Source organism: Felis catus, chromosome B3 (genome assembly GCF_018350175.1).
Source record: "Felis catus isolate Fca126 chromosome B3, F.catus_Fca126_mat1.0, whole genome shotgun sequence".
Classification (NCBI taxonomy): domain Eukaryota; kingdom Metazoa; phylum Chordata; class Mammalia; order Carnivora; family Felidae; genus Felis; species Felis catus.
The window spans coordinates 94,937,778-94,961,914 of NC_058373.1; the positions used below are offsets into that span (position 1 = coordinate 94,937,778).

The 24,137-nt window shown below is 34.1% G+C and overlaps 1 protein-coding gene across 2 annotated transcripts in view; it reads right to left on the minus strand.

Annotated features, from left to right (window-relative positions):
• Positions 1-24,137, minus strand: part of MDGA2 (MAM domain containing glycosylphosphatidylinositol anchor 2) — an 852,594-nt gene that overhangs the window by 177,091 nt on the left and 651,366 nt on the right. For both annotated transcript variants that reach the window (XM_023255671.2, XR_002743071.2), the window contains exon 8: positions 20,315-20,608. In XM_023255671.2, the coding sequence (XP_023111439.1) occupies positions 20,315-20,608 (294 nt within the window). The remainder of the gene's footprint in view (positions 1-20,314; positions 20,609-24,137) is intronic.

Sequence of the window (24,137 nt, forward strand, 5' to 3'; positions counted from 1 at the left end):
CTCAGGGTGGGTATTATCCACTGATTTATTATATCATTTAATCATTTTATATAATTTTTTCAAATACCATTTTAGTGCCTATCACTGAACTGTCTAGAGCAGAAAGTACAAAGATGAATCAATCATGACTTTACCTTTAACAAGCTTTAATAAACTTACAGTCTCTAGATTAGAAAAGGAGCATAATGGACTCAACCACACAACCAAATACAAAAATACATGACATACAGTTGGAGAGTTACTTAAAGATTAAATCAAATAATGCAAAAAGATTAGTTACTACAGTGTTTAGCATAAAGTGAGTGTTCCACAAAAGCTGGTTTCTGCGCTTACTGATGTTTTCATTGTAAATTTGGGTTTAGACCCAGGAAATCATACTTCAGCATGGAGGATTGGTACAGGTATAAGCAGTTGGCATGTATTCCATCAGATATTTTATTAGGTAAAAGAGCAAAGGAGAGATATAAAGCCAACAAGGACTAACAAGAGAAAGTGGTGTAAGCATGAAGACAAGAGCCATGAAAACAGAGTAGTCTACAATGGGAAGTATCTGTAAAAAAGTAATAGTTTAGAAGCCTGAGGCAAACAAGGTGGGCCAAAACCCCCAGGTTAAAGGGTTTGTAATTAATTTATGAGTCAAGGAGAAGTATGGGACTCCAACAATTTGGAATGCCAGAAATTGGAGGCAGGACTAATGAAAGGGTAGGCAAGAGACAAGAAGGGTCTGAACTTAAGACTTTGGAAGTGAAAAAAGAATGTAACATGTGCTTCAGAGATGAGGTGTCTGAGAAGATACTGATAAAATTAGGGAAAAAAATGAATTCCCAAAATGCAGAACTGCAGAAATCTAGGGAACCAGGATTTTTATGAAAATTAAGTAGCACAGAAAAGTAAGGAGAAAAGGGTCAACAACTTGGGAAGAGTCTCCCAGACTAACCACTAAGGTGGCACCAGGAAAACATTAAATTGCCCTGTGGACTTGTTTATTTGGAGAGGTATAACATTGCTAGTAGGATATCAACAGACTTCCATTTAAAACTTGTTAAAATTTTCATAACTTTAATTATGTATTTTAAAAGTAGTCAGCAGGGGAAATAGTGGAAAGAGTCTGAAGATTATCCTTTGGATCCCTTGTCTTTAAATTGCTACATTCATCAATTCAGTTCAAACATTTACTTTCTCAGGGTGCTTGGGTGGCTCAGTTGGTTAAGTCTCTGACTCGTGATTTCAGCTCAGGTCATGATGTCACAGTTCATGGGTTCAAGCCCCGTGTCCAGCCCTGTGCTGCCAGCAGTGCAGAGCCTGCCTGGGATTCTCTCTCTCTCTCTCTCTCTCTCTCTCTCTCTCTCTCTCTCTCCCTCTGACTCTCTTTTGCCCTCTTTCTCCCTCATAAATAAATAAATAAATAAACAAACATTAAAAAAAAAGAATCAGGTGTATGTTCCTCACAAGATTTCTCTGAAAAACAATAGAAAGTCTTTTTATAAACATACAATCCAAATTATATCATTAATAATATCTCAAATATTTTCCCAAATAATACAGAATCTGTCATTATACATTATCCTTAAATCTGTCAGATTTTCAGGGCTCATGAAGCACAGTAGGTGAGTTAATTTCTCTCTCATTCAAAACTCATTCTTGACATTTCCCTTTGTACATTCAACACAGATTTATCATTTTATACAAAATAATTTCTAAATATGAAATTAAGATAAATGCACCAGGGAAGTTGTGATTATATGTATTTCAATAACTCACTCTGAATATATTTTAAATTTTCCATTGGAAAAAGAAAAAGCCTGCAACTCTTATTTTATTACTCTATCAATCTGGAGCCTGCAATGATGCAACTTGAACTAGACTTCTGGAGCTTCGAAAAATGTCTTAGCGCATAAATTCACAGAGACTATTATAATATGAGAACTTTGTATTTATTCATATTTAAGTGTTTATTTATTTTGAGATAGAGAAAGAGAGACAGCATGTGTGCATGAGTGGGGGGAGCGGCAGAGAGAGAGGGAGAGAGAGAGGGGGAGGATGCCAAGTAGGCTCCTGGCTGTCAGCACAGAGCCAGATGCTGGGCTTGAATTCATGAACTTAACCATGAGATCATGACCTGAGCCCAGATCAAGAGTCAGATGCTTAACTGACTAAGCCACTCAGGTATCCCATGGACTTTTTAAATAAAGTTTAGTCATAATTAATTTTCTTGTAATTATACAGTTCTAATTGAAAAAAATAAAGAAGGGAAAATTAAGTGTCTAAACTTCTGACATCTTTGTTAATACACCTAGGTTAGATTTGAAATTAGTAGACAATTATTGAAATTTTACATAACTCACAGATAAATGCCTTTGAAACACTTGCTTAAAATATTTCCATTTTTCTCATTTGTAGAAGTTTTTATTATTTTCTTCCACATTCTATCTTTTTTTTTTTTTTAATTTGGTCTCTCCCTTTTTTAATGTTTTCTTCTTGTAAGACACCTGTATTTTCCATGTAACTACCTTTCTTATTTAGGAAAAGTAGAATATACCACATATCTATTTATGTCTCTATTTTTTCTGTTTTCCATTTGTGTTTATCTAGTCTGATTCACTTTTACCAAGGTACTTTATCCTTGAAATTGACTTTTCAAGCTTATCAAAGGAAAACATATCCTGACTTCATGCTCTCTTGTTGCCCATAGAGACAGGTTTTATTTTAGATCTAGTTAGGGAAATGTAGTTCCATGAAAGAACTTTACCCAAAGGGTCAGAAGGAATTCATCTATTAAAAAAAAAAAAGGAATAAAATTTAGAACCAGTTATGTATGTTTGTTTTTGAGTAAGAAATGTAAAATATTATAGTAATCAATATTTTAAATCAAGTAGGAAAAATATATAATGAGTAGTACAATAATTCTAATTCTATATTATGTCCAACTATATATGAAAGAAATACCAACACAAAGAGAAGTGAAGAAACCACAGAAAGAAATATGACATAGTCTCAGGATTTAACCAGACCCTAAAATCAGAGCCTAAACATTTATATACATACATGCAATCTTCCACATTCAGGGAAAAAAGAAAACACAAGAAAATATTTAAATGAGTTCTTAAGAAAATGGTTTTAAAATTCCACATAAAGTTGAAAAATAAAACTATTAAAAATCTCTTTTATTCTTATGTATTGGAGGGGCATTCCCTGCCTGCTTATTCCAGAATGTGGGAAGTAGAGGCTCTCAAAGTTTAAGGGAAGGACTCTACATAAATGAATTAACATTACCATTTTGTTTTCCTTTAGATTTAAATATTGCCCCTAATGACCTTTAAAACATTGTATGAAATAGGACCTACATGACGTCAAGCAGTTTAAGAGGACACCCAAGAAAATGTCGCCTTTGCTTTGGTATTACCCTTTTTATTACTATGTTGAATTTTAGACTCAATATTTGTGGCATTTGTTACTCTCCGTTCCTCTCCACCCCATGCACTCTGCCTGCCTTATCTTTGATATTTACCCCTCCAGACGCGCACGCGTGCGCGCACACACACGCACACACACTATATATATATATATATATATATATATATATATATATATATGCAGACGAACACACACCAGTATACACAGAAACAGGTACTTACACAGCACACAGAGAAGGAAAGTAAAAAATGCAATTCTGAAGTCTTAGATTGATAGATCCTGGGAAATGTCATAAGTTTCTCCTGGGGTAATTGGCTTTTTTCCCTCTTTAAAAGAAATACTTTTACTAGTCTTTTCAATTGTGACAAGGCAGTATAAATAAGGGATCTTTACCATGAAAAGAAGTAAATTACTCTCCATAGTAAGTATTATATATAGGAGTTGTGTTTTCTATTAGTGGCTGAGGGTTAGGAAGTGAAGATCTCACTTAGATGGGAATTAAGATCTAGACCTAACAGAGAGAAATGCTAATGATGGCTATCTGGGGACACTGATAATTCTTTCTAAGTATCTCCTTCTCTAATCTACCCCTTCCCCCAGTTTCTGGAAATCTTCAGTCATCTGTCTTGCCTCTCAGACTTAGATTAATACTGCTTTGGGGAAATAATGAAAAGAGAGTGTGTCCAATAAATGAAATTATGTGTGGGGAAAATTAAAACTCACTAAGGGATGGATGCTGGTGGAGTGCATATTGAGCACACAGGAAAAATTCAGAGTGAGGGATTCACAGGAGGATCAAGGCCCCCCAAAAATATTAGGGAGACATGCTAGAAAGTCCCCATAGTTGTAGGGGCTCAAGCCATTTTGCAAAGATGTTTAAGTTGAGAGAATTAAAAGGAAGTAAGAGGATTAGGGAGAATCTTTTTACACAGTCATATCCACATCTGTCAGTACTGGTGAAATCAAATGTAAAACCATGTACCAAACATATACACTGTCAGGACAAAGCATAATTAGCTACCAGCATCCTCTCTGCTGTGCTCACATAGTATGTGTTCTGTCACTAGCGTTAAAAGTTTTTGTCTGGCTCTACATCATATCTAGCATACAGATTCTCTTTCTTTCCTATTTGAATTTCCCTTATGCTAGCACAAAAATGGGTAGAAAACAGAAAGTAGTTATTGACAAAATTAATTAAAGCTTTCCCATTTGAATACAGATTAAAGTGAAAATAAGTAAATAAATGTGGCACACTACTGAGCAGCAAGAACAAAAAGCAATTGTTTAAGAAAAAAATATTTGCTACACAATATGTTAACTAACTAGACTTTAAGTGAAAGGTTGAAACTAAAAAAAAAATTAAAAAAAGAAAAAAGAAAAAAAGTACTTGCAATGCAAAAGCTCAGAAGGTCTTATGCAGTGTAGTCAAATTTCATGAATAGACCATTATCTCATCAATTATAATGCTATACCAACATTGAGTACTGCACTTTATCTTTGTCTGTGTCTTTTTGTTCAAAACAGTTTTCTAAAAACACATGCACATTTACTTTCAGCAATTTTACAGGCTTAGTAATTCTGCAGAAACTAAAATATACTCACACTTGAATATAGTGCACTTGTGGGGAAAACAAAGAGAGAGAGAAAAGAAAGGTTCTGTTGAACAACTGACTTCTCATTAGTAAAAAGTGGGAAGAAAGGACAAAGGTTAATCAACCAGCATCACAAGGTGGCAACACAGGAGACCATAGCAGTGTGAGGAGCTAGGTCAAACTACGAGATCTTTTGGAGCTATGGCTTCATAACCAAGATGCTAATGCAGAAACTAGTGTGAAGCAAGGGAATAAAGCAAAGACTGGAAATGCAGAGAAATAAAAGACAGATTATAAACACTATTTTCAGGTGGAAGAGCCAGATTCACATGTTAAGAGAGAGAGATGGAAAGGAGAGAGAAAGACAGGGAAACAGTTCCATTATCTTGGAAAAGAATGAAGCATTTAGTGATAAATTAAACATAATTATGTGAAGAATAAAAATAATGCCAATGTTTTGAGTCTACAATGTAGGAACAATAGTCATTATTTTGACAAAATTAGAAAAAAATAAGGAAGTATACAAAACAACCATGGTGAGGCATAGAAGTTACACTACAAGTAGATGTTCTCTTGTAATTTGGCTTTACTTTTTAAGTCAGTCCACTGTTTGTTGTTGTTATGTTGTTAATGTTATTTTAACAATGTGGAAAGGCATTTGGAACAATCAACATTTTTATGGAAAAATTAAGTAAAATTATTATTTGCATGGTAAAAGAAATGAAACCCAATAGAAAACCAGTATCATATCTAAACTAAACTTATATAGCATTACTATTAATAAAAGGGAAATAGTATGCATTTGCATTCCTATTAATTTAAGTATATATAGATGAATATAGAAACTTTATTGAAATTTTATGGACATAATTGAGCCCAGCTCTTCAGGACCCCATTCAAGCTGAAACATGAAATTTCAAGGCATTAGCTTGAGATCAAGTGTCAACAAAAGAATATACATATGTAGATTACCAAATTTAGTTTTTTGTTTGTGGAAACCTCTCTAACAATCATACATATAAACACAACAGTGTTAAGTAGTTCTACAAATGAATTAATGAAAATATGAAAACATTAGATGACTGGAGCCCAGAGTTGGGGGTAATAAGGTCAGATATGAGTTTTTTTTTTTAAAGATTATTTATTTTTAGAGAGGGGTGGGAGGAGGGGCAGAGAGAGAGAGAGGGAGAGCAAATCCCAAGCAGGCTCCACACTGTCAGCACAGAGCCTGATGTGGGCCTCGATCCCACAAACTGTGAGATCATGACCTGAACCGAAATCAAGAATTGGACACCCAGCTGACTGAGCCACCCAGGTGCCCCAGGTCAGATATGAGTCTTAGGAAACACTGGTTTATTTTGTCATCAATGTAAAAAAAAAAAAAAAACAACAATAATTACACTTAAGCTGCAATTTGGGACCAAGTGTACTACACAGCATGGGATGGCATGGAGTTCATCTTCAGGACAAGGAAGAAGGGAAAAAATCCAGAATTTCTCATGTACATCTCTAGAGAAAACCAGTCTGAATCTGAAAACAGACAAGTGAAAAGTATGTTCCATCTTCAAAGAAGAAGCGATATACTCAAATTAAAACTCCCTAAAAGTATGTATGTATGTGTGTATGTTTGCATGTGTATATGTATATGTGTATGTGTGTATGTATGGGTGTATGTATGTGTGTAGGTACGTGTGTATGTGTGTATATATGTATGTGCATATTTTGTGTGTATGCATGTATGTGTGCATGTGTGTATGTATGTGTATGTGTGTGCATGCATGTATGTGTGTATGTACGTATGTATGTGTATATTTGTGTATAGAGAGGGAGAGAGAAGACAAAGACGGAGGGAGGTAAAGAAAGAGAGTTTCTGAAAGTAAGAATGTTCAAAAGCTGCCTCAGAAAATAATCATGCTTTCCCAAGACCTCTGAAGGGAACCAAAACATACTCTGGACTGTCACATGGTTATCAAATACTACTGTTATTATTATCCAAGGTCAAAATGGCCATTTCACTTAAAATCTTACTCAACTCCAGATAAATACTAATGTGTATGCTGAACAAATTAGGTTTTCTTACTCAAATGAGCTGACACAATATGTTTAAACATTGGAAGCAGAAATTTTTAACAGATTGCTCTGAAGAAAAAGAGACTCAGAAACTTTTTGGAAAAAGCTTCTTGCTAAAGCAAACAGGCAATCTAATTTTTAAATTAGGCATGTGAGATAAAATGGTGTTTGAGAGAAAAGTACTAATTTCCAAGCTACCATATCTTTCCATTGCTTTGTATATTTTCTTTATAGATAAGCTGCAAAGGATATCTACATAGAAACAGACATACATACACACAAAAATAAAATAATTTAAGTTGCTTTAAAAAAGTTGCTTCTTTCTTCTAAAGAAGAAACCACACAGTAGTATCCTTAATAAGATAGCAGATCCACAGTCTTTAAAAGTAACTGCAAAATAACACATATTTGTATGCATGATATTTGTAATAGTTTATGGATTCAGTACTGTACCTAGTGATCAGTCCTACTCTACAGTGAAGTTAATCATAAACCAAAGGAAAAGACTCAAGTAAAATTCACAAGGATGATATGTTTAATAAACTTCTGAAATTTTAATTCACAGACACTAAATTCTTGTCATTATCTATATACCAAGAATGCTTTTTCCATTACTTCAAATGTATTTTCTCTAGATGCAATAGATGTAAAGCAGATATAATTAATGTTCTACTTGTCTTCAGGTTATCTTTTTTAAATTTTTTACCCGTCTTTAACACAGAACAGACATTTTAACACTGGGAACTTCTTCCAATGAAATGTTGTCATCATGCATCTTTTTTTTTTAAAAAAGTTTATGTATTTATTTTGAGAGAGACAGAGACAGCAGAAGAGGGGGAGCGGCAGAGAGAGAGAGGGAGATAGAGAATCCCAAGCAGGCTCTGCACTGTCAGCACAGAGCCTGATGTGGGGCTCAAACCCAGGAAGCCACAAGATCATGACCTGAGTGGAAACGCTTAACTGACTGAGCCACCCAGATGCCCCTCATCATGCATCTTTTTGATTCAAGCATACAGTTTCTAGGAGATTCTTGAAATGGCTACTAAAATATGGGTTCGCTGTGATATATGCATAAATTATACATCAGACACTTACTGGCAACAATTTCAAACTTGACCATGACTTAAGAGATCATCCTACTAAATTCTTCATTTGCATAAGGAAATTGGTTGTAGAGACAGAGTTAGTCACACATTAAAAACAGTTAGAATTAGGGGTGCCTGGGTGGCTCAGCTGGTAAAGCGTCTGACTTTGGCCCAGGTCATGATCTCATGGTTCGTGGGTTCCAGACCCACGCTGGGCTCTGTGCTGACAGCTCAGAGCCTGTAGACTGCTTCAGATTCTGTGTCTCCTCTCTTTCTGTTGTCTCCCACTTGCACTCTGTCTCTCTCTCAAAAATTAATAAACAATAAAAAATAATTTAAAAAATCTAGGATTAGAACCAGTTGCAGAATCGGAACCTATCCTACAATTTATAACCTATTTCTCCCCTAGAAATGTACTCATATTCATAGTTATAGTAAAAACTGTACATGTAATGTTATATCTTCATTAACAAAACAGCAGCTGAAAAACATGACCAAAGCCAGAAGTACCTATTTCAAATAATTTATTAGTTTATGCATTTTCTGATCTAGGTCCTTTAGGAAGACACATTCATGATTCATGAAAAAAAGAACTTATGTTCTTATGAGAGAGAAAAAAAGGGAGAAAAGAAGATCTATATCTACATCTATTATATATATCTCATATATATAATTTAGGAATAGAATGTTGAAATTGGTAAGTCCAGAAAAAAAAAGTGTCAATTTAGAGAATAAAAAGATTAGATACAGCTGGAGGTTTCAGAGAGAAATTTTATGCGACAAATGGCATTCAACTGTTGCTTTAAAAATGGTAAAGAGTAGGTTCAGGAGAGGTGACTTTAAGCATATTCATTAGGAAAAAAATGAAATTACAAAAAGCACCAAATTCAAAAGTGCACCGGATAATGAAATGTTCACCTTGACTGGAATATGGCATATGATCTCACAGAACGGTGGAGGATCCTGTTTGCGAAGTCTAGCAGTCTGAACTTTGAATCATGGGTAGTGAGCAGCAATACAGAATTTCTAAAGAGGGAATAACGAATGCTTGCAGCCATGCCTTTGCTATACAGAATGGCTACCTAAGCCGAGGGAATCAGATCCCACTGGAGTTAATCCTTGGAGGAGAGGAAAAAAAAAAAAAAAAAAAGAAAAAGAAAAAAAAAAGGATTTAGATAAGAATTTTCTGTTATTTGCAACCGAAAGTGTTCTTCATAAAGGAATGTTCATCTGACACTGATGTTCTGAGGGGGAAAGAGAAGATGAGAGGTGGGGAAAAATAGGAATTTCTTGCAGGAGATAAAGGGCCTAGCTTTGAAAATGACAGTGGGACTGGAGAGGACTGAATAGATACTGAGAAGGTTTTGAGAACTGAGAGCTAATGATTAGGAAGTACTATCTATGTGCCAAACATTGGATAAACACTGTTCTGGCATCGTTTAATTTGGTCCTCAGAGATGACAGATATGGAGAATGAACACTGAGAGAAATTACAGTTAAAGTAGCAAAGCTGGAATTTAAACCATATCTCAAATTTCAGAATCCAATATCCTGATTTTCAGTTGCATATTGGGAAAGAAGGAAGATAGAATGATGACTTTCATAACAGAGAGGAGCGAGATCTTTTTAGGTGGAGCAGGGAACTCAAGAGGAGAAAAAATAATTAAGGAATCACTATAAGTTTAATTATAGTCATATTAGATTTTAGAATAAATCAGGAAACTAAGTTGAAATTCACAGAAGCTGCCTGACTGTCCCAGATACAAATGCAGGGAAGATCTGCATAGTCATAGTTTAAGTCCTTCAATTGCCAAGCAAGGGAGTGTAGAGTAAAAGAAAAATAGAAACAAAACCTGATTTGGAGAAAAGAAGAATAAACAGAAATAAAGACATAAGTGGAAAGTTAAAACAGAACTAGCACATATGGAATTATAAAAGGCAAAGAAGAAAAATGCATTAATAAGAATGAGTGTTCACTCAGTAAAGATGCAAAATGCATGAAGCTAATAACATTGAGAGAGGCAGAAGGATTGATGGCTGGATGGATGGAAGGGTAGATAGATGGGCAGACAGACATCTATCATACACATTGATATCTCTCTAAATATTTGCATACATTTGTAGCTTCAGGTTTTAAGTCAGTAATTACAGTGAAAACTTCACATACTCAGATTACTTGTGTCTTTTAACTCAGCAATAAAATATTATATTTATCATTCTATGTTGTACACAAAGCAGTTAGCTTGTGCTTAAGAACATATATCTTCAAATAGTAGAATCACTGGAAAAAATGTTGATGCTGACAGAGTGAAACTGAGAATAACTGAAGGAACATCAGATTAATTCTGCCATTTCATACAGTTCAATGCAAATAGTTAACATACTAAGAAAATATACGTCATTTTTCTTAAAGATTTTTTCAATTTCTGCTTAATTTTTAGTATTATCCAGCATTGATTATTTTTTAAAGTTAAACCCCTCTTTAATTGAAAAAAGAAAAAACAATGCTACCCAAGCTACATAACAGTCTGAAGGAAAACATTTTATTTCATTCACTGAGAAACAATATTAAAGAACAAAATCCACACATTCACTAATTTTCCAAAAAGTATTTCACTTCTTTCTCTTTGCAAATAGTTTGGAATTAAGAAGAAAAAAGTAATTTCCACGTTTAAAATAAATCTAATATGTGTGAAATCAAGGGAGAATTTCTTTCAGTTTCACAATGCATGGTTAGCTTAAGTCTCAAAGTTTCCTTTTGAAGAATTTTTGCTTTTTTCCTACTAGAATCTTTAAGGATTCAAGGAAATACTCATTTGCCAGAAGAAAGGAATTCATAAGAGATCAAATGATCCGATGGAACAGCATGAAATACAGCTACTCCCTCCCAAACCCAGATACAAAGCCAAAAGTCTTACAAAGAAAGAATACAGGCACAGCAGTTTACAGAAAAGGAGTCCAAAAAAAAAAAAATAATAATAAGTGAAGTATGTTGGAAACATACTTGCTTGATATCCACAACTGTAATTATTATGATCAAACAAAGAATACCAACACAAAAGAATTACTAAGAAAGTTTAACATGGCAGATGAAGAGTAGATACATTTGAAGCGATGACAAAAGCCTTTTCCCTGCTGCATGAGAATCTGACCTTCTTTTAAAGTTCTGCTCTGCTGCCCTGGTAACTTGACAAGGGAAGAATGTCAACTTTGATTTTAGGTAACATTTTTGTATTAAATTGCTTCTAGATTGAGAGGAATAGAAATAGAGGAATAATAGCTAATAGGATGCCATAGCTTTGAGCTACTGGTGTAGTGACTGTAACTTCAGGGATTTTCACAGTTGTACCTATAGGTTTGGTATAAGAAACATTGGTTCCTGTGGGGCAGAAGCTTCTGCCAGAGTTCCCATCCCCAAATTATGTAGCTCTTCTCTTGTACATTATATAGGTCGTGGGCCTTAACCTGGGTAAGTTTGACCATCAGGGGATATATGGCAATGTTTGAAGACATTTTTTCTTTTTTTTTCTTTTTTTTTTTTTTTAATGTCATGACGTGAGGAGAGGCTTGCTACTGACATCTCAAGATTAGAGGCCAAGAATGCCTCTAAATTCCCTTAAATTAATAGGACAACCCCTACATAAAACAAATTATTACATTTTATGCAGAATAATTCTTTCTCTGGAGTTTGGCCTATGCATTTGGGACATCTAACAGCATTCCTGGCCGCTGAGCCCTAGATGTCAGTAGCATAACTCCTCTTTCAGTCCTGACAGGCAAACGTGCTTCCAGAATTCTCAAGTGTCCCCAGGAGTGGGGAGTGAGAGGGCATGCCAGCAAGCTGTGCTTCCAACCTTATATCTATAAACTGAATTTGATGCCATATGTGTCTATGGTAGTCCCATGGGTTTGGAAATAATTGCACCTAAGAAGACCCTCCTGTAGCTTACACAGTAAAGGAGTTTACTACTAGTTTAAAAGTTATTAACAAAACAGAATATAATATAACCCAAAACAATATAATACATGCAAAGACAAAAAAATATGGGGCTGGTATTAAATATCAAACTAAGATAATCAAACAATTGATAATAAATAAAGATAAAATTACTAACAAAACATAAGCTAAAATTCTTTATGAATTCTATTTGCTTGCAGGTGGTTTAAACACTGATTAAATGTGTGTCTTCTGCTTAGAGGGACAGTATAAGTCATGCCTTTCTCTCACAACACTGGCCTATGATTTCTCACTTCCTGATTGCTTTTATGTATATGACTAACTGCTTTTTTGATATTCAATTTCTTACATTGTTACCTAACTTCTGAAATGATTATGGATTTTTTTCTTAACCACAGAGCTATGTCTTCTGCCTACTTTATATTTTCCCATACACAAAGCATTTTATTGGTGGTATATTATTTAAAATAAATTGATAAACACAGTCATGTCCATGGGGTATACTATTATAAACTTCTATGTATGATTTATTTTAATGGATTAGGATTATTACATTTTTATTTTCATGGGAGAAGAACATGGTATTTAGAAGATGTCTAAATTCTATATTTGGGAAGAATACATTTATTTTTCGATGAGAGGTAAATCCCTTTTTAACTACAATGAAAAAAGTTACAAAAATTTTATAGTCACACATTTATTGATATATGTGTTTATTTCACCTCTCTTAGAGAATATACTTCCATAAAATGAGGAAGGGAGGAGGTGAGGAAAAGACACTGGGAAAGGAGACAGTATAAACTTTCCTCATTCAAAGCACATTTAATTTAATCACAGATCTATTTCAGGGAAAATATCTTTTCAGTATTATGGAAATGCTGTTATTTACACTTAATTTTTTTTCTGCACTACAGGGGTGGGCCTAAGTACTTAACTTGGCAATATCAATAAACACAAGACTTGACTGGTTAAATTGGACTACTTTTAATCATCCTTCTAAAACTGGCTGCCCCCTCATTCCACTTCTTTATATGGACACTGAAAACAAAACTGTTAATGTTTAAGGCTTTCTAAATATTAAACCATGCTTGTATCTACATTAAAATAGCAACAATGAAATAAATTATGGATATAGTTTCTTTACATGATCTTTATTCTGAATAAACCTATCCTCTTTCCAGATAATCTATACTTGACTGTTCAATAAAGACATCACATCTGTATTCTACATTGAGAAGCTCTTTAGAAAGAGAGTTTTAGGGCCCCTGGGTGGCTCAGTCAGTTGGGCATCCTACTTCAGCTCAGGTCATGATCTCATGGCTTATGGGTTTGAGCCCCACGTCAGGCTCTCTGCTCTCAGCACAGAGCCTGCTTCATATCCTCTGTCACCCTCTCTCTGCTCCTCCCCTGCTTGTGCTCTCTCTCTCTCTTTCAAAAAAAAACATTAAAAAATATTTTAAAAAGAGAGAGATTTTCTGTTTTCTCTGATAACTCCCTTAGATGGTTATCTACCATGCTATCCTCTCTGGAAGAGGGAGAAAACAGGGAGCAAAGAGATTGATTACCTGGGAGGGCAGGAGCAGTTCAGCTCAAGTAAATTCATCCTAAATACACTCTGCAGAATAACATATCCACTTGGGAAGTTCAATTTTCAAATGTTCAGTAGTAATACAAAAATAAAATGTTTAAACACATCTGTTTTCAAGGCAGCTCCATTATAATTCCTCATTAAATCCACTGGGAAATGAGGTAAGATATATTTATATGACATACTGACTTGAAGTAGAAATTCGAGAGTTTTATTTTATACAGTTTAAATTGTACACCAACTTATAAGAATATTGCTTCTTCTTTCCGAAGAGAAGATCTTAACTATCTGGGGGACAGGAAAGGTAGGATCAGAGAAAATAGCATAAATATTGTTTTTATAATATTAACATTACCTTAGGGTTCAGTTGATTAATGTTTATAATAACTGCTGCAAACAACAACATAGCCATTTAATTCAAATAAAAGAACTCTGTATAATAAATGCTAAATTCTGTGCAATAATCCTTTAAACATAAAATATGAAAAATGAATGCTTAAAATATTATATTGTTAGTAAACTTAAAAGCTTTTCCCAACCTACATTCTAGTGGGTTAATGAAGTTAATAATGAAGTTAATAATTTCTTACCAAGCAGACTTTTTTTTTTTCAACGTTTATTTTTTATTTTTGGGACAGAGAGAGACAGAGCATGAACGGGGGAGGCGCAGAGAGAGAGGGAGACACAGATTCGGAAACAGGCTCCAGGCTCTGAGCCATCAGCCCAGAGCCTGACGCGGGGCTCTAACTCACGAACCGCGAGATAGTGACCTGGCTGAAGTCGGATGCTTAACCGACTGCGCCACCCAGGCGCCCCATCCAGGTAGACTTTTATTTTTTATTTTTTATTTTTTTTTAATTTTTTTTCAACGTTTATTTATTTTTGGGACAGTGAGAGACAGAGCATGAACGGGGGAGGGGCAGAGAGAGAGGGAGACACAGAATCGGAAACAGGCTCCAGGCTCTGAGCCATCAGCCCAGAGCCCGACGCGGGGCTCGAACTCACGGACCGCGAGATCGTGACCTGGCTGAAGTCGGGCGCTTAACCGACTGCGCCACCCAGGCGCCCCCAGGTAGACTTTTAAAAAGTGATGAACTTTTCCTAAGTATTGAGGCTCTAGAAATGGGTCACAATCAGTACCCTTCTCCAGTACCAAGAGGCTTTCTAAAGGGAGGGGATTTGGCCAGGACTTGAATAATGAAAAGCAGTTGACAAATTGGTGGAAACAGGAGAAGGGAGTAAAGGAGCCTAGCTAATGAGTCAACACCAAATAATCTTGTCTAGAAGGTTGAGAAGGGATAGACTGAATTAATATGGAAAATAGGAAAAGCATCTGGGTAAGTAGGCTACTGAGCTGGAAGCCCTTTTATTGTTCTGCTAATAAGTTAAAATTCTTGTCCATTTAATTATAAATTCCTTTGGATAGCTTTAACATCTTCCTGTGTGAAGAAGGCAAATTGCTTGCATCCTCTTTAATCAATAGTTACTTTGTCTCTTGTATTAACTTTAGATTAATCTCTAGCCCCACTATCATTTTCAGGGCAATTTTGCTGTTTAAAAAAATCCAAAAAGTACTTCTATTCACGCAATAGTAATTCTATACATCTCAACATTACACAAAATTACTCAATAACTTAACAATAGTGAGCATTACATTCTAATCTGTATTTAAGTTTCTTTTCCTATATAAGTTCCATGATCTTCTTGTAGGGACCAAGGGTAGGCCACCCCAAGATGGGCCACTTTGGCAGGAAGATTATTTTGAGTTAAAAAGCAATCTAGGCCCAGCAGATTCAGGAAAACCTCTTTACCTCCCCCCCTCAACTGCCTACAAAGAATTGAGAAAGAGAACCTGTTCCAGAAAGAGAGCTATCACCATAGATAATTACATTATGCTATAAACTAGGGTATGATAGACTGGGAGGAACCTAGCAAGGCCTGTTTGATCAAAATCTTCTGTGTCCCACTGTTTCCCAATAACGCAACAAATATTTGCTTACCAAACATTTACTCTTTTTCATTTTCCTGTGAATTGCATTCTTTCCCTTTGAAGTCCCAGACTACTACCTGCCTCCTCCTTCATTCCAAATGATAAGGGACCTCACTTTGCCAGACTGTCTTTGGAATTTCCAAGTCTGAGTAGATTCCCTGTATATGAAATTAAATTTGATTTTCTCCTATTTGTACGGTAGGTGCAACAAATGTGCATATATATAATGAAGCTTTGATAATAAAAGTAACATTCAATGCAGTATATATCTTTTCCAACTGATTTTCAAGAAAATTGTATTTCAAAATATACTCACTTAACTGAAAGATATTACCAGTGCTCTGAGATGAAACCGTTTAAAGGATAGCTTTTATTAAAATAAAATTTTACAGTTTATGAAATTAAATTCAGAGTACATAATGTTGTAAGTATACTTATATAATACATAAATAAAAAAACAACAATTTCCTTTGGGGGACAATAGGCATATCTTAGTTCCTTCTTTCAAATATATATTTGAATTTATTCATCCAATGGGACTTTTATTTAATCAAGATTCAAACAATCACTACTCTAATGGGTCAATTAAATCATTTAATTTTTATCATTTTATTACTATAACTTTGTTAGGAAATTGTTCTAGTTTTGTTCAATAAGCTCTATACACACTATGATTTTTAAATGATATGGATCAGTTAACACATATAATTCTTTTCAAAGATTCTATTGTAGGAGAATAAATCGGTTTCAAATAAAAATGAGCTGGAAACTTAACAAAAGAATTATACAGTTCCAAATACCCGGAGACGAAATTAAGTAATGGCTAAAAATTTGAAGATTATTAAAACTTCATATTGCACTTTGTAGTTTCACCTAGCAAATTTTTAGAAGTTTAGATTAACTTTAAATCATTATTTTTCAAACTTTTATAATTAATTGCAGCTACTTATTCTGGCCCATATCATTTGTGATAATTGGCAAATGTAAAAGTTAAAAATATTATGATAAAATAGTTTTGTTTGTTTGTTTTCCAGGATCAAGCAGTGTACACAAGAATTTAGTAATTTAAACTATTTCATTTTGGTGATGTAGCTTCTCGTAACAGGCTATAGAATGGTATAAAATACCTTGAGGCTTCTGTCACTTGTTAAATCATTCTTTAAGAGTATGCAAATTAATTGAGATAGCAAATAATTCAAAAGGTTTTAATAAGATGATTGCTTCATAATTTTAATTCAACATTAGCTAAAATTAAATCTCATTTGGCAATTTAGAACATTAAACCCACAAAGTAGTCCATTATCTATATAATATGGAAATATATATACTATTTATATTTATGCACGTACAATCTCAACAATTACTTCTGTGCTCCTTTAGTCCTTTTGACTGGTGACTGTTTAATTGGACACAGTAAAAGTAAACAAGGGGAAAAAATGTGCCTTAAAGATACTAGATTTTTGTTGGTTTCCTATTTACTATGACGATCTCTTTTTCATTCTTTTACACTTCAGACATAAAATTATATATAAATGTGTATATTATGTGTGCATGTGTGTGAAAAACAGATTTGCCCCAGAAGTTTCCAATGTAATAAATATTCTAAGAAAAGAAATCATAAACTAAAGTGTAGAGTTCAAGTCCTGAAAGAGGTGTTTTATTAGTGTTAGAATAATTTGGCATCTTCTTCATATACTTGAACACTTTCAGGTCTCAAACTCTATGCAACAAGTTCTCAGATACTCCTGAAACCTAAATAATAAAAACCAGTCATGTAGGAAGCAAGCAGTATGAGCTTTATATATATATATATATATATATATATATATATATATATATTACACACACACACATATGTATACACACACACTATGCAATATTATATATATATATGCAATTCATATATATGCAATATATATTTATATATACACACATGTATACACATATATATAATTCCTTTTGGTACCATAACTTACATTTACCACACAGATTTAATGAATAGCTATAGTGCAAAATATATTATGCTGAGAATATACAACATATATAAAGCAATGCTTGTTCGCTTCAGTGATATAACTAATTACTAAAGATAATATAAACATATGCACATATGTGTATGTATAAGTGTGTGCACATGTATATGAAATAACTTAGTATTTTATATTCACATGGATATTTCCTACATGTAGCATGACTACAAGTTTAGCACAAATGCTATATTATTTTCATGACTTTAAGAAACCACTATAAAAGCTGGAATGTTTATCATTTAAAAAATACCAGAATTCTTGCATCATTAGTTTTGCAGGAATAAGCCTTAGGTAGGCATGCAGGTTGGACCTGCTAGCAGGTATTATGTGCCTGGAATATCAACATTTGATTCACTCAGGAATAATCTGGAGTTGTTACCAGTTACTTGTACTTGGCAAATGCTCAGACACAGAATTAGATTCTTCACAAGAAGAGGGAATACATGAAAGGGAGCTTCTTGAAAGACATGATGGCATCCTCACCTGGAACTGGCAAGACTTCCCCAGTAGGCTAGGGAAGCTTGCCTCCGAGAGGAAGTGCTGTTAGATGCTATCCCCTGCTCTGGGAAGTCACCTTGGGATGTAGATCTTTTTGTTTACATTAAATGAACTAGACTCTGCCTATGTCTATCTGTGTCTTTTAGTCAATTACATCCTGTGACACTAGAGAGAACCGTGCCAGTATTTATTTTCATTCACTATTACAAGATTGAATTTTTAAACCTTGTGCTGAACTTAATGTTTCCTATGGGACTTTTTAAGAAGCAAAGACAAAAAAAAAAGCTCGCCAATAGAATTCTGAAGGTTAGTATATTCTATGGAGATTGGAGATCCTGGTTCTTAAAACTTTATTTCAAAATTCCTTATAATCAGTGGGTTCTATGGCTTTTATTTGTATCACAGATTCCCCAGAGAGGTGTGAGCAGCATGACACTAGTTTCCCTGAAACTAGCCTTTATGAACACAGGCTTTGTGCCTAACTCTAGAGGAAGCACAGAATTCTGGGATTACCAACAAAATGAAGTATTCCAAACTGCAGTTTCCTCTATGGTCACTTGAAAGTATCTTTTTTTTTTTTTTTTTTTTCCTCTTTTTTTTATTCTTTTCTCTTTTTCTTTCTGGAACCTATTTTCACATGAACCTCCTACCCATGAGCTTGTCATGAGTACAAAGACCAGTAAGGAATAAGCAATACTAAACTGTTGAATAGAACTTGCTATCTAAATGCTTTATTATTGGGGGGGGAAACCCAGACAAAGTAATAATCAACTGGAAATCAGCCAAGGTATCTGACTAAATATTTTATCCTATGCAAATATCAGTTTGCATATTTATAGGGCAAACAGCACACTAGAGTCTGAGTTTCTACAGAATGGAGAGAGGGAATCGGTAAACAGCACCCAGAACCTTGTTCCTCCCAACCTCACTCACACACCTCAGACATAAATGAACTTTTTATTAGTCCCAAACATAATCTTTCCATATCTCAACTATTCTTTCAAATTTAAAGTCAGTTAATCCAATTTGCTGACATCCTTAAATCTAATATAAAAAGAGACATTTTTGGACTAAATTCTGTTTTCCATTTTCTGAGTTACAGAACCATAGAAAGAAAACAACATCATTTCTTATTGAAGTGTGTACTTTCATCTAATTCATTCATATTCTTAAAGACTTTGCCAACATGTATTTAACAAAATACACATCAATTAAAATTTACAGCAGCGTTACCAGAGTTTGAAAAGATTGTGTTTAGTTTGCTTCTTCTCTTTTGGCCCTATCTGTACCACCTGCCATCCAATTTACCAGGGCATCCTCTAATATCCCAACATCAGGACATCATTAAATTTTTTCTTACCTTTATGAATTTAGGTACTTTTAATATTAAAAGCAAATTCAAAGCACACAATGTCTCCAGTTTTTTGTTAGAAGTGTAACAGTGATTTCAATAAAAATAGTTAAAAATCTATTATATCTAACTCTCACAGTGAAACAATTATCTGTTACCAAAATCAAGCAAAAATTCAGTACCTAATATGTGAATTATCTCAATATGACTAGAAAATTGTGTAATCTACTCTTACAGCTTCAGATATGCAAACATAGCAGTTTAATGATGAGGTTTCCACAATTTAAGCAGAGGGGTACACTGGAGTAGGTGGATAATTTGGGCAAAGGGCAAGCAATAGCCTGAAGTAGAAACAAGAATTGTGAAGACAAGAGTATTGTAATCTGAATTAGCAATTACTTGCAGTCTCCACTCTGCTTCATTGCACATAGCCAGTTTTTCACCATTAGATTTGTTGATGCTTTGGCGTTAACCAACCACATAATACCATCATAATCAAAACACACACACACAACACACACACACACACACACACCACACTGATACTGTTCTTTTCTATTACTTCTAACTCAAGCAATAAGCAGATTTAAGGGAAAACTATAATTTAAATAGGGTAGTGACAATATAGAAATATTTTATCCTAATCCGACACCAAAATTCACCTCATTTTACTAGCTGAATCATCACATCCTTTCTTTCCTTTTGTCCCCAGTAGAAACAGACAAAAACATTACTTACATTGCACGATGAGCTGCACCAAGGCTTCTCTTGGTTTCACGTTAAATCCATTGTACTGGCTGGTCTGACACCTGTACATTCCTGACATTTCTCTAGATACATTCACAATCCTCAGTGTTCCATCATAGCTCTCCATTTGCATTGACCCATCAGGCATTGCAACTTCTTTATCCGCTCTAGACCAGAGGATGATGGGTTTAGGTTTTCCAGTTACTTGACACTGCAGTTCTATTGTGTCCCCTTCTCTGGTGACCAGAGGTGATTTTTCCTGTGGAACAGTCAGATTGGGTGGAACTTGAAATGGGAAAAAGAAAATTTTTCAAGGTTAGTATAAACTGGTAAAGCATATCCAAACACAGAAAATCATAAGGAAACAATTTCTGCTGGTTGAAGAAGTGTGACAATTCAGATGACAAAAATAATAGAGACCTTGGGAGTAAGTGGCACATACTCTCACTTAAAAGAATTCTGAATTGTTTTCCTATGACTCTCACAGATGAGGTATTTAAACAACATTAGCAAAATAAATAAAGCACTAAATTGGAACATGAACGGTCAACATAAGAACAATCTACTCAATGACTTGTCATGATCAGTCATTGGCTGGGTTTTTAACATCTGCATTTCATAGAAGAGTGATCCTGCTTGCTGAGGGTAGGATCCAGCTTTTCAGTCTTGTTTCCTATGTTGTTATCTCTTACCCAAAGATGCTCTAAGAAAGGGATAAGAGATATTTTCGACTTAGCAGGCACAGTAAACGCAAGTAATAGGAAAAGGAAAACAAAGAACCTCTGATAGAAAATCAGAAATTTTGACTCTGGTGTACAAAATGTTGCCAAATTGCTAACATTTAGGGTTTGTTTTCTCCCTGATGGAAATGGAATGCAACAACAGACTTAGAATGTCACACTGTGACAATCCACTATATTCTTCTCTTTTGGACTTTTAATATTTTTAACATTTTAATTTCACATAATTTCCTTTTAAGACATTTTGAGATAACTGTAAGTAGTTTGTCACAATTTGCCCCTATTTCTGTGGAATTAATTTTAAGTGAATTTTCGAGAACATATTTCAACAATAAAATAATTGTAATTTTTTCAAGTAAAGCTAATTTTTTAGTTTACTGAAGATATTTATGAGACATTCATTTTACGTGAAATTTACTGTGCTGGAATATATTTATGTTAGGGTTTAGTGAAAAGTATGAACCAGTAAGAGGCAAATACTTTTCAGTGTGTTGTTTTAGAAACATTACCTATTCCTCTGAAGACTTTTATTTCTTATACAAACATATATGAAATCCATTGTATTTGGGCAATTAAAATGTCTATCAAAAAACAAAGGCTAACTTAGAATGCCAGAATAAGAATAACCAGAAATATAGGAATAATTCTACCCTTCTGGGAAACATCATGTGCTTCCTTTAGAGGTATCACTGCATATATGGATAAAAAGGCAAAGATTTTATTCTTCCTTTTGGCATTACTGTGTTTCAGTGCCCGAGAACAAAAACAAACATAGTTTTTAAATTATTTTTCAACTTAACGTTGAACTGTTATCGCTCTTGTTACACATAGAGGAAAATAAATTTGAGTCCAAAGTGATAGGGAAGTTAATTATCTTGCTATTTAAGTATCTTCAGGTTTTTTTCCTTTCATTTAATTCCTTCATTTGCTTCTTATTTTTAAAAAAGTTACTTAAATAATGCACACATCTTAGAAATTAGAAAAAAATATGAAATATTAACCACCACTTCCTTGCATTTAATTTTTTTTAATTTTATTTTTATTTTTTTTAATTTACATCCAAATTTGTTAGTATATAGTGCAACAATGATTTCAGGAGTAGATTCCTTAGTGCCCCTTACTCATTCAGCCCATCCCCCCTCCCACTACCCCTCCCGTAACCCTCAGTTTGTTCTCCATATTTATGAGGCTCTTCTGTTTTGTCCCCCTCACTGTTTTTATATTATTTTTGTATCCCTTCCCTTATGTTCATCTGTTTTGTCTCTTAAAGGACTCATATGAATTAATGGATGAATGGATAAAGAAGATGGAGTATTACTCAGCAATCAAAAAGAATGAAATCTTGCCATTTGCAACTATGTGGACGGAACTAGAGGGTATTATGCTAAGTGAAATTAGTCAGTCAGAGAAAGACAAAAATCATATGACTTCATTAACCACCACTTTCTTGAAGCAGATATATACATTCTAGAATTTGGCAATAAAATATATTTTTAAATGGCTACATTTTTAAAACTTACATGATCAATTATTTGATTAACTTCTGTAAATATTAAAAAATTAAATTACTTAGTTAAATAATTAGTTTTTTTAAATTTTTTTTAACATTTATTCATTTTTTGAGAGACTGAGACAGAGCATAAGCGGGGGAGGGGCAGAGAGAGAGGGAGACACAGAATCCAAAGCAGGCTCCAGGCTCCGAGCTATCAGCACAGAGCCTGACAGGGGTCTCGAACTCACGAACTGCGAGATCATGACCTGAGCCGGAGTCAGACGCTCAACCGACTGAGCCACCCAGGCGCCCCAATAATTTATTCTTTTTGAAATGAACCACAAGGGAATGATGCAATTCTAAGCGGCATCTTATAAAAGGATCGGGAAGATGTAATATTTATTCACCCTCCATGAGAAAGCATACGGAATAACAGCAACAATATCTGCACTTAACATTAATTGTGCTCCTACTATGTGCCAGGCATAATTAGAGGTTTGGCATTTTACTTCCTTGATAATCCTAAGGATTAAATATTTAATATTAAAATTTAACAAATGAAAACATTGAGAATAAGAGAGGAAAAACACTTTGATTTGATCAAAATTCAAATTGAGGCTAATTTAGAGCAGTTGGCCAATGTTGAGCCTCCAGTAAACTATGGTGTCTGGAATGAATAACTTGAGCTAACACTGGACCCCACTCCTCCTGCTCATGGCCTCTGTGCTCCTAGGGACAAAATGGACCAATTTTACCTGCCCATCTCTTGGTCACTGTCTCAGGGACAATAAAAAGAGCCAAGGTAGAATTTAAAATGGTAAATTACACACCCTTTGCAAATGACCTTATCTATCTTATATCTTACAGATCTATAGTTATCTTCAAAATCTCTGTCTATATTGGAATACTTCATATGTATAAGTCAAAACTGCTTATAAAATATAGCTATCCAAACATATCTCCAAATTCTGATAAATCTACATGAAATAAAAGAAAATAAATGATAAATTAAAAGATTATTCAATGGAGTATTAGTTTTTGAAATATTCCTCCCATCTCTTCCAAAAATAAGTCACATGACCTTGGCCAACCTTAATCACTCTGAGTATTAATTTCTTCATTTTTGAAAATAAGAATTTGTACTTTATAAGCTCCAAGGTTATTAATGTTATGACCCTAAAAACAAATAGTAGAACGTTAAGGAAAGAAGTGGTGCTAAATGAAAGTGTATTTCCTGAATTAGTAAGAAGAATATTCAGAGACCTTATTACATTAGGCCATTCTGATACAAAATGCATAATGGACTAGCTATATAACTTTTTGTTGTTGTCTATCATGCTACATAGTTCAAAAACTCCCTTTATAAATTTATTTATGTTATTTATTTAGGTAAACTTTCCTCCCTACAAAATCAAAATTACATAAATGTAAGACTCAATTTTAATCTAGATGACTTAAAAATAGATTTTTAAAATAAATTAGCCCAATTTTTGCTAAACAGCAACATTCAACTAAAATATTGTTTCCATCTCTTCCATGAGGCTTTTAAATCTTGAAATCAGAGTGAATCTTTCTTTGCAAC